General features: G+C 34.4%; 1 protein-coding gene and 1 long non-coding RNA gene across 2 annotated transcripts; one reads left to right on the top strand and one right to left on the bottom strand.

The window, feature by feature from the left end:
* Positions 1-1,651: 1,651 nt before the first annotated feature.
* LOC104095028 (uncharacterized) lies at positions 1,652-4,680 on the top strand. Its single transcript, XM_009601067.4, has 2 exons — positions 1,652-1,942; positions 4,304-4,680. The coding sequence occupies exons 1-2, from the start codon at positions 1,780-1,782 to the stop codon at positions 4,585-4,587; spliced, it is 447 nt and encodes a 148-aa protein (XP_009599362.1). The 5' UTR covers positions 1,652-1,779; the 3' UTR covers positions 4,588-4,680.
* Positions 4,681-9,166: 4,486 nt separating this feature from the next.
* Positions 9,167-9,887, bottom strand: LOC138894887 (uncharacterized). Its single transcript, XR_011409119.1, has 3 exons — positions 9,625-9,887; positions 9,419-9,538; positions 9,167-9,348 (listed from the first exon to the last, which is right to left on the bottom strand). It is a non-coding gene; the product is annotated as an uncharacterized lncRNA (long non-coding RNA).
* Positions 9,888-12,778: the final 2,891 nt, after the last annotated feature.

A 12,778-nucleotide genomic window follows, 5' to 3' on the forward strand; every position in this document is an offset into this window, starting at 1 on the left:
GGTTTGACAGGTGATGCGAAAGAAAGTTGTTATCAAGAGTAGTACCACCATGTGTGCAACATGGAGACCAATCTCTACCCGATCAGCTAGGCCGTCTTCCCACATATGTCGTGTGGGTTGACTTTTTCAATCCACAATTATTACCAATTTCATCCCAATTAAGAGAAAAAATATCACAATTTCATCCCAAATAAGGGGAATAATCACAATCTACCCCTACACCGGCACGTATAGTTTTAGGTGTGGGCCTTATGACCCACCCTTCCTCGGTTTTGCTAATGATGCTCCAAAAAAATATTTTTGATTTGATTTGCACATAGAGGTAACATAATTACAATTGTACTCACCTCAACATCTTTTACATTGTATAGATTCTCATTAGTATTTCCAGTCATTCATAACGACAATATTTTCTTGGCATATTTGGCCATTCACAAGATTCTTAATTCTTGGCACGATGGCCGTATTTCATATTCCACACTTTCACCTCTTTCAATTTCAAAGATCACCATCAAATATCAACATATAGCAAGATTCCTTTTTCGTCCCCACAATACCTTATAATATTCAAAAATACTCTGGTGGACTACTAACAAAAAGGAGACCCAACAAACTTCACAAAAAAATGCATAAACCTAAGATGAAATTCTGCTTTGACAAAAAAAAAAAAAAAAAACTAAACGGAATAACCAAATATGCCATTACATGCATACACTACATTAAAAAGGGTTTTCACTCCAACATGTAACGAAACACAGCAAAAGCCCCATATATTGAGAAAAATTAAACAGCAATTATGACCTAACCCAGCCTTTCCCTAAAAACCCTAAATATAGCAAAAACCTCATATATTGAGGGAAATGAAGATCAATAAAGACAAAATATGAAGAACAGGTAAAGAAACTTACCCCACAAACTTCGATATCAACTGCGATGATGAAAATCCTGGCAACGATGACGGAGAAGAGAGGGGAGACTCACTGTTGTTCAATACTTTCTAAGCCCTAACTATGCGGGTAATTGTAAAATGAGGAAAAAATTTAGGTTTGGGGGGTAAATAATCTTTTCCCATTTTATTTTCCTATGTGGCCATAATAGGTGACTTGGAGCCTACGTGATCTAATTTTATTGACGTGGCGTCCAACGTGTAGGCGTTTGTATTAAACGCACTGGCAGCTTCCTGTCATAAGCGTTTATTATTCACGGTTTGAATGAGTGTAAGTGTTCAATTCGCAAACTTCTAAGTTTGGGGACCGACATGACAAAGTGGCACAAGTACATGTGCCATTTAGTAACAGATTGTTTCTTGGTTAATATCTGAATAAAACATATAGATTCAGCCTTTTCTAAATTCTAAATTTAACAATCAAATTATACCATATTAAAATATACCTTATTTTTATATTGGATTAAATAAAAAATTTAAGTTTTCTATTTGATGTTCAGTGAACATTTTTATAACAACATTATTATATAATAGTTATTTATTATAAAATTAAATTTTTTTCAGAACCAATTTTTATGTATTAATATATATATATATATATATTATATAACAGTACTTAATTATAAGATGGGATTCGAGATTAACGAGAGAAAAAAAAAAAAAAAAAGACAAAGGTCACCGACAAAACAAACGGAGCATAGGGAAACTCGAGAGCGGACCGGGTTCAGGTACGGAGTCAAACCATTTTCCTACCACCCGATTAAAACACTTCAGCGGTCCTATGTTTAATCGAAGAAATAAAGTCAAGAATTACTGGACAGTGAGTTGAAACAATGGAGTCAAGTCGGAGTAAGGTACTAATTGTACTTTACCTGACTACAATTACAAGTTTGATGGTAAAAGGAGTGAGAGGTTGGACTGGTGAAATTCATGGCAGAGTTATTTGTGATGTATGTGCTGATTCTTCTGTTGGTCCTGAAGACCATGTTCTAGAAGGTTCCTTCTTAACATTTATCTTCATTTGATTATTTTCAGCTTTTTATTTTCTTTGAGAGTTTTGCTTGTTGTAAATTGTCAGTAAAAGTCCAGTGTTTTCAGTTTTTTTTCAGCTTTTACTACGCCTGATTAAATGATTGTTATATTTATGCTGGACACCTTAGTGATAGGATCAGCAAAATTTGCATGGTTAGATTTAGTTCTCTCAAAGATAGAGGTGTTTCTAGCCCCCTAGGCTTTGGTCTAGTGGTGGATCAGGCACACATCACGGGTTTGAACCTGGTGCAGACCAAAACCCGGTGTTTACGCGGAAAAGGGTAGAGGGGTGGACTATTATCTACCGAGTTTTGAACTGTGCGCCTCTGGCAACTTCAGAAAAGATAGGGGTGATTCTATCATAGTCACCAACTAAAGTTCCAACTTTCAGCTTAGCTGAAAATTTGTTGTCTTTCATTCCAGTATTCTGGTCATCTTAATTATTACTTTTTTACCAATGGGAGAAGAAGTTATTTCTTCCTTTTTGTTTTATTACTCTTTCCTTTTTTATGGAGGTGAGGTTGTCTGTTAAGAGGAAAGCAATTCTTCCCTTTTAGCATTAAGATTAAGGCAGAAGGTTCATGAACCTAGTCAAGTTAGCTAAAGTATTGCGTATCCTAATCATTGGGGTTCTTCTTTATTAACTGACTTGAAATATATGCAACAAAAAAATCAGTGAGAAGATTCGTTGGACTTCTGGTAAATGGTGCACCGAATGATAGAAATGTAACTTAGCTTGGAGAATCTTATGGTGAATTCTTAAGAGAATTGAATAGCTAGAATCTTTGAGAAGGAAACTGATAGCATGTTCCCTGCAATCCAATAGGATTTGAACTCTGACGGACTATCTGTTTAATTTGATATTCGATACGTATATGCAGCACAAACTAAAAATAAGTTCCTGAAATATTGAAACAGGACTGAATTGTGCCCTTAGTTTCCCCTCCATCTATGTACCTATTCATATCCAATTAACATAGAGATATAGGCTAAGCAGTCCCCCATACTTTGTGTGCGTTATTGTATGCAAATGATACCTTGAATCTATTCCTTTTCCTGGGAATCATATGGATCGGAATCCCTTCCATTGGAAAGTTCTGTTGAATTTGTACATAAAGGTCGATGGACGGGGAAGCAGCAGAACAAATCTTTGGCTTGTGTATTCATGTACTGACACAATCACACTAGTGGAACACCATTTCGACACATGTCTAGCAGCACCTAAATATTATTCTGTAGAAAAGAAAATACAGAGCATCATGCTGAGCTATTACTAGATGCCTGATGCCTGAGTAGTCTTTCTTCCTACCTTCTGTGCTTCCTTTTGGCTACCCTGCGTTGTTTAGTTCGTCTCTTACTCTTCCTTGGTTGTGAGCTTTGACTTCTCATATGCTTTCATTGTTTGCTATTTGCTGACAATGTGGGGACTAGAGAATAAATGTATCAAAATAGTGTTGTAGGAGGTTAGGAATTCCGATTGATGATCCTTTAATATTAGGTTTCAACTCTTAACCAACTCCAAAACCTACCGATATTTTCAATAATATTTTCCCAATTTATCAAAAAGTAAAAGGGAATCACATGAAAAGGGCATGACTGGATTTCTCTTATGGTGTCAATTTTAGTCATGGGACGTATCATGATGGTTGGTTGTTCCAATGATGATGGTGTGAAGGGTAACAGCCCATCATCCATCACCTTTCAAGGTCCTTTCTTTTTCCTAACCATCGATAGCTAGATTTAAAATACAATGTTGAGCTGTTGCTGAGTGTTTCTTTTACGGAACTTTGATTGGTAGGTTCTTATTTTGCTATCCTTGTCCCCCAATTTGGTTCCAGACACTTCATTTCATGGGAAAGTCTTAATTTTTCACCTATACTTGTTGCCTAGAATCTGCTCTGGTTTGTTCTCTGGCAGGCTTAAGGTCAAACTAAAGACCAATCAAAATTTAAAGTTGCAGTAAAAAATTCTCTTTATTGGACTCGTATGGAATAAAATCCATGCATTGGGGGTACTATTGTGCATGATTTACTTTTAATGTTACCTCATAATGGTAGATGTTTCATTGTGCCTCTATGTCAAAACTGTCAGGCATAGAACAAAGTGTTTGTACTCTTTTTGGTCAATTTGGGACAAGTTTGTGGTTATTAGCTTCACTATATTTCTGTTGATTAATGTGATTGCTTATACTGGTGATGCTGACTCAGACCGATGCAAGACTATCTTATCCTATTTTTTGTACTACCAATAAACCTACAAATGATAGCAGTTCTTTTTCTCATTGTTATATATATCTCTTAAGGTGATGTTATTTCCTTGTTGCAGGTGCTGAAGTTGCTGTTCTTTGCATAACAAAGTCTGGGGAAGTTCTGAATTACCAGGCATTCACAGACTCCATGGGGATATATAGAGTGGCCGAGACAATGCCAGAGATTGATCGTTGGGATGCCTGCCTTGCAAGACCAATCAGCAGCTTCCACGAACACTGCACACGTCAGGGAGAAGGCAACTCGGGGTTGAAGTTCAGGTATAATCATCCTTCAGGATATTCACACGCAGTCAGACCATTTGTATATCGTCCCACCAATGTCCCAACGTACTGCATCTAATAAAATATTGTATCACACGCTTCATGCTATCGAAGCTTGTTATTGCTAATGTATCCTGAGTTGTCTTGATTTTAATGAAAATCCAGTTTCACACCTCTTTTTTCCCACGCAACCCTTATTACGAGGTTGAGTTAGAAGAGTTTTTTCAATTGAAGTGACGTTTTGAAAAGGGATTATTTATTTGAAGTCGCCACTTGGAATTGAGTTTTGGTGTTCCAAGTCACCTTTATCTTGAATCCCTTATCAAAAGGAAGGTTTGACTCCTAATTTATGGTCTACGAAAACAGAAGACTGAGTAAGGAATTCTGTTGACCGAGAGGAAAGTGAAAGGCACCCCTCGAGTCTCGTGGTTTTAGCACGGTCGCTTTATTGACTAAATGTAAGACTTAAATCAGTTTTTGGCTATTCTCGTAATTTATTGATTGTGGTTTGCCTACTACCGCTTTTAAGTTGGATGTTAAACTAAGGTAAGGGAATGTACACATGATTAAAACATAATTATTGTAAATTTAAAGGTATCAAGACGCCGAATGCGTACATGATCCTTTTATTTTTTAAGCATATCAATCCAAGGTTCGGGAATGAACATATGGGCTAATAGCGTATTAAGAATATTTAATTATTTTGTCTCTTTTATATTCAAGATATTTAATTGTATGTTTTTGGTATTTTTTTTAAAGATTTAAAAGTAAAAATTAAACAAAGAAGTAAAACGAACTAGCTGAATCATCTTAAAGTTAAAGCACATATAGAATATTCAATCTATCATACTAGAAGGAATTCACCACAACTATATACTAATTACTAACTACTTCATCCTTTACTACAGCTTGCAATGTGCACAAAAGTTACTATGCAAAATTTTACGTGAATTTCTACATTGAAAAAATATTTTTTTTTTACATGCAAAGTTGATGATTTTAAAAAGGATTAATGGAAACATCTACACATATATTCTTTACCTATGTTGAGGAAATTAGAAAGAAAAGAGCATACTGTGAATATTCTCTTTCAAATTAATCGTTTTAGCAAGAAAATTATTTTTTTACCTCTAAACTAGTTTGACTCTAACAGTGAATAGAGTACGGTTTAGGAATATTTTTTCTTCAAATAAAAGTCGATATAATTAAGATAGAATAATGGACTTTTATTTTATTTTATTTTATTTTTAACTAGACAATCCTTAAAGAAAATCCCAATACTAGACAATTAATATGGAGAAAAGAGATGAAAACCAATTAAAGATTCAACCGATCAAATCACCTCAAATAATTACATATCCGATTTATCTTTAAAATTTCAACTAGATTTAGGCCCAAACCTTTTCCGATGTCAAAATTTTTCCCTTCGTTACTTCTTAAATTGATGCCTTTTCTAGGTAGAACTCAAATAGTAAAAGTATACAACTATATCCATTTAGCATGTTTGACAGATGGTTTTGAATTCACCAAAAAGAAAACAGAACATTTTATGCATTAGACTAAAAGCATGGAACTAACTAATAAGATTTTAACAAATCATTACATGAATCTCTACTTCTACCACATCACAAAAATAAACAAATGCTAAATTACTTAATGTTAAGGAAAGGAGAAGAAGTAATGAACTTAAGAAGTTTTTCAATATTAATAAAAGGAAATCAGTGAATATAATTCTTTGCTTGGATGAGCAAAGTTTAAAAATGAAAATTTAGAGATCAAACTCTTCCGGACAAAAGCTAACCACCACCGGAATCACGAATTGAACCTTGAATTTCGACCTTGAATTTCAGTTAAGCTCTATCGTCATCAAACTCTGTCTTGATTTTCTTAATTAATTTTGTAGACTTAAAAGGACTCTCAAACTAACACAGAAAGAAATTTCTTTTCAACAAAACTTTTTTCCTCCAAAACCAAACCTTTTTCCTTCCCCAAATCTCCTCCCTTTTTTTATCCTTTAAGTGTGTCTTACTTATATTCCAATCCTAGCTCTATAATGTGCGTGTGTTGATCTCACGAGGTAGGGATGTGGGAGTGTGAGTGGGGAAGTGGGGAACGTGAGGGATATGGGGGAAATGGGGATTATGGTTGTTTTTTTTAAAAAGTAAAAATCAGATTTTTAAATAAAGTTTGATGACAAACTTCATCACTTTAACGTGATTTTACTTCATTTTGAATCTCTTTTTTTTTAAAGATAATTAAATTTTGAAGATGAAGAATAACCAACATTTCTTACAATATAGGAAAACTAAATATTTACATGTACTTTAAATGATACTAAGAAAGATTCTATAGCTTACTTATTAAAAGAAACCATATATATATATATATATATATATATACATATATATATATATGCATGTACATATATATTTTGATTTTTGTTTTTTAGAAATAAAATTTGTACTCTAAGAATGAGAGTATTTTTGTAGTTTTTCTTTTTTAAAATAAAACCTATTAAGAGTAAGATAAAAGTTTAAATATTAAGATTAAATCTAAAAGAAATATTTAAACTAAAATAGTATAGAATTTGAGTGGGGTCAAAAATTAGTTGTTCACATCCCGTAGCAATGATGTAATGGCAGATCCAAACAACAATGCATTGGCACTTCAGATGAAGCCTTTGATGTTGCAAGTGATTCAAATTACTTGACAATTTACTGGTCAACCGCATGAAGATCCAAAAACAATCTATAGACATTCTTAGAGATCAGCTATGCTTATATCATACAAGAATTTATAAGATTAGACATGATCATATCCGATATAAGGTGCAATCAATGCACATACATGATCAAATGAAAGAAGATAGTCTGAGGCTGTTCAGTTATATCCTATGTAAATCTCCAAACTTGCCGGTTTGTGAGTGATATTTATGATGATTGGTTGTGGTTAGGAGTGGCAAACGGGCGGGTCGTGTCGGATATGGTTCGGGTCGAAAACGGATAATGAAAAAACGAAATAAATTATCCGACCCGATTCATATTAAATAAAAAACGGGTTAACCGGCGGATAATATGAGTAACTATATTATCCATGACTTCTTGAATATGATCACTTTTGGGAGAATTCCTAATCTCCCAAACTTGAGGAACTCCAAATTTGAAGCTTTACAAATGTAAAAGTTAAACTCATTGGTTATCCATTAGTTAACCATTTTCTAAATGGATAATATGGGTGGTTAATTATATTTTTTTAACCATTTTGCCACCACTAGTTGTGGTAAAAGGAGGTGAGACAAACTTAAAAATACAAACAACAACAACAATAATAAACTCAGTGTATTCATACAATGGGAAGGATAATGTATATGCTGACCTTACCCCTATCTTGAAAAAATAGAGAGGTTGTTTCCGATATATCCTCACTTCAAGAAACAAACTTAAAAATGCATGAAAGAAAATTGTCTAAAAATATCTACAATCTCCCTTAATATATACGATATTAGCTAAGAACAGAACATAATGAAAGCAAAGGATTCATAAAGACGATACCAATTGATTAGAATTAATGCTAAGAGAGAGTTGGATCTAGAAAATTCCTAAGTCTTCTTTTAATACTACTAAAAAAATAGTGTAATTCCGTCTGCTATTTTTGACTGAATTCCGACAGATTTTAATTGGTCGAAAAAATAATGATCGCAAACGTGTACCGACCAAAATCGGTCGGAAACTTCAAAGCGTTGACTGACTGTCCGAAACTATTAATTTTTTCAAACTTCAAAACTTCAAATTTCTGACCGAAATCGGTCGAAAACTATTATTTATTTATTTTTAATTTTCATTTTTCGATCGAATTCGGTCGGAAATTTAAATTAATAATAATTTTATTTAATTAAATAATTAGTTGTAAATTATAATAAATTATTAATTTATTTTAAAAAAATAAATATAAATTCATAATTTTCGACCGAATTCGATCGGAAATCTGGGTAAAAACTGGGCAGAAAATGCCTATTTTTGAGCTATATCACCTGCCAATTACAACCAATATCCATCCTATAATAGCAGCATTACATTGTTGCTATTCAACCATAATTAATCAACAACAATGAATATACTAACAACAACAACAATTAACTAACAAAAACTATTAACTAACACTAACAACCATTATCTAACAACAACAACAACAACAACTAATAGCAACCACAACAACTAATAACAACCATAACAACAACTACTACTATGTTCAATAACAAAATAACAATATAATCATCATTCAAAATTAGTCTCAACTAAATATTGACAAGTTCAATACTTTGTTTAGCAATACACACCATTCAATGAGTTTTTTATCTAGTATCATCTCCATCTTCACTCCTAGAACCTTCATCGTCGGCACATGGGGAAGGCTCACGAGACCGGGGAATGGGGAAAGCACCACTAGCAAGAAGATTGGCCAGCTGACCTTAAAGGAGATTAAATTGTTCGTCCCTCCTTTCTAACTGAACTTGAAGGGTACCAAATTATTCATCTCTCTTTTTTTCTCTAGCCTTTGTCTCTTCAAGCTCTGCTGTCAGCTTTGCGATCTTCTGTTCCATAGACGATATAGTTGATCTATCAATCGCCTCGCCTTGAGCGAAAGTCCATATACCTTGCAATCTAGTCCTGTAGTGCCGAAATGATTTATCTGGAAGGTCTTATGCTATCCCCTTTTTAGGACCATCGACAACATCCAACCATATCCTCTGCGCTTCTTCGTCTAAAATGGGCGGTCGCTCGCCTTGCTCATTCGGTGGCAAGCTCTGAGTGTACTCCTCCAAATTAATCTTGTAGCGACCCTTTATTTAGAAGATAGAAAATTACTAACTATATAATATTATAAACATTTATAGTAGTTATGAAACTTACATGTGTAGTCTCCGCCCTATCCTCGACCCATCTAGTTGGATCTGTCGGTGCCTTCTTCTTCCGGACGTGAGTTTTCATGAAGAACTCATCATGACCCATCTTCCTCCCATATTATTTTTCCTACAAATATAATAAAACGTGTTAATGAAATTAACATATATAAATATAGTTCGATAAAAATAGACCAAAATATTTTAAGGAATTACCAGTTGTCTCCTCGTATCCCCCATGCTCCTTGAACCCAGACAGTGCAAGGAGCCACCCTTCTCGTATGCTCGGGCCTTCTTTCCCAGTTCACTCTGCTTCTCGAATTTCTCGGTGGCCTAATACCTCTGCAGATCCACCCATACATCCGGTAGAACCCATGAAGGCTTCTTTTTAACCTTTCGAGCAGAGCTGAAGGAATCAGAGAGTCTCTTACGAAATTTGTACTCCCAATTTTTACAAATTTCACGGTTATAGCGGTCCTCCCGGGCACACTTAGTCTGCAAATAAAATATGTAAAGTTAGATAAAAATATTATTAATATAATGCTTAAATAGATAAGAATTGTATTAAAACCTTAAATTGGTTGAACATATGTCGCACGAGATCCTATGAAAACTCACTCCAAGTCGGATAGGGTGCATTATACAACCCGCCAAGAATATCAGTGATTATCTTTGTAACCTGATGATTAGGAATGAACCTGCAACATAGCAATTACATTAAATAAACAAGAGTAGCTATTATAATTCAGCAAAAATAAAGAAGTAATAAATAAATCTTACCCATTTCCCTCAGGCCTGATGATGATCCTATGATAACGATCATAACGCACATCATCTGGATCATCCTCCTCCGATGAATCTAAAGTGTGCGCAAAAGGGGGGGCATCGACTTCACAGCAGCCGTCTTCCCGCTGGAAAGCCGCTTAAAACGAGATTTTTCACAAAACTTACAACTTTCTAAATCTGCATCACCCTTATAATACAACATGCAACCATCTTCACAACAATCGATTCTCATAGATGAGAGTCCTAACTTAGAAACCAATCTTTTAACCTTATAGAAATCTTCAGGTATGTTGAAAGTTAGGTCAACTAGTTCACTCATAAGGTCAATGAAAGAATCCATTCTTGTTTGAGAAATATTGGTATCTGATTTGATACTTAATAATTGTCACAGCCCAAAATCCCGCCACAGGCGTTGTGATGACACCTAGCCTCTAAGACTAGGTAAGCCGATTTCAAATTACATTTTTGAAGCCATTTTTTTTCTTTAAAAACTAACAGCTGAAATAATTACAATACACAACCTCCCAAGACTGGTAGTACTGAGTCACGAACTCTAACTGAATACATGGAATGATCACGAGGACCGAATATACAATATTGTTTGATTATAAATTAATAGTACAATAAAATAAAAAGACTCCAAGGGACTGCGACGACTAAGCAGCTCTACCTTGAATCCTTACGATACCGCTTTAACTCTGCTCAAGTCCGATGTCTCCAATACTCGGATCTGCATAAAAATGTGCAGAAGTGTAGTATGAGTACAACACGGTAGGTAGCCAGTAAGTATCAAGACTAACCTCAATGGAGTAGAGACGAGGTACAGTCAAGACACTCACTAGTCTAATAACTTGTGCAATATAATATACAAAATACTAGGAAACAGATAGCAATAAGGGCGGGATAAAATAACTAGTGGTATGCGCAGCAAGACAACAAGAATACCATAAATATCACTCAACAATTAATAAATACATGTACGCCCAATTAATTCAAGTTTTTCAAATAAATATCCGTCACATATAATTCTTCCAAATAACTCTCTTTCAAATGTAGTTTTCTCAAATAATTATTTTTCAAATATAATTCTTTCAATAAATCTTTTCAAATATAATTTCCTCAAATTAATATCTTTCAAATACAATTCATTCATATAATTCTTTTTGAATAAAAATCCTTTCAAATAAATATTTTGAATATAATTCTTTCAATTAAAAAGTCACCATGTGACATCTCATTTCATAATCATAAAAATACGGGTCTCATCCCATTTTTATATTTCCACGGCACCTCGTGCCCATAATTAAATCATCATATTTTTTCGGTACCTCGTGCCCTCATTTCATATCACAATTGCACGGACAATTCATGTGTCAATCATCATTATTATTTCATCACAGCACCTCGTGCCCACATTTTATATCACAACTGCACGGACAATTCACGTGCCAAATATCCTCATTATTTACTCACGACACCTCGTGCCCACATTTTATTTTATAATCCGCCTGGCAATGGCGACAATGGCCACAAGCTCTCAATTTCAACATAAATTAGATTGTTATCAATTTACCAACAACAAGATAAATTGCACAAGGTATAAAAATAAACACAAGCAAATCACAACATCACATGAAAATTATCAACACCACAACTCCACATCATCACATATCGTCCCTGACAATAGCCACCCTTATCGCTCTTATTGCCGCCTTTATCGCTCTTATTGCCGCATTTATCGCTCCTATAGTCACCCTTATCGCTCCTATTGTCGCCCTTATCGCTCCTATAGCCACCCTTATCGCTCCGCCCAGACAATATCAATAGTCACCCTTATCGCTCCTATAACCATCCTTATCGCTCCGCCCAGACAATATTCCAACAAACACAACAACAGTGAAATGTCACCCTTATACCCACATAATATCAACGGTGAAATGCTACCCTTATCTCCCCAAAATAACAACTCACACAACACAACAATTTACACGGAAAATTATCACAGCAACATAACAAAATCAATTCATATCACAATTTGCCAAATGGCCACAACTAAATTCCAAAGCTACAACCAAGTCAATTAATTTCACAAATAGCCAAAAGCTCCACTCAATGTGTACAACACTCAAAACAATCAATAGAGATAGAAATTACTCAACATAAAGCAAAATCTTCATTAAATTCAAATTATTTGCAGTGGGAAAATCCATAATAAAATTAAATTCCAATAATTATCAACCAAAAAATTCACGGAATTACATAAATAATCAAGTAACAATCACATCAAATTGTCATATAATAACAAATTCAACAACAACAAGGATTTAGGCACGACAATTAGATGATTAAATATATACCAACAATTACCCAATTTACCACACAATATGCTCAGGAATTTAACTCAATAAAATTTATACATATAAGCCGAGTACGTACTCGTCACCTCGCGTACACGGCTTTTCACATTTCACAAATGGCACATAAGACTCGATGCCTAATGGGTAATTCCCCCACTCGAGGTTAAGCAAGACGCTTACTTTTTTGAAGTTAGGCCGATATTCCAAAATAGCCTTCTTGCTTAAAT

The sequence above is a fragment of the Nicotiana tomentosiformis genome, chromosome 6 (genome assembly GCF_000390325.3).
Source record: "Nicotiana tomentosiformis chromosome 6, ASM39032v3, whole genome shotgun sequence".
NCBI classification, from domain to species: domain Eukaryota; kingdom Viridiplantae; phylum Streptophyta; class Magnoliopsida; order Solanales; family Solanaceae; genus Nicotiana; species Nicotiana tomentosiformis.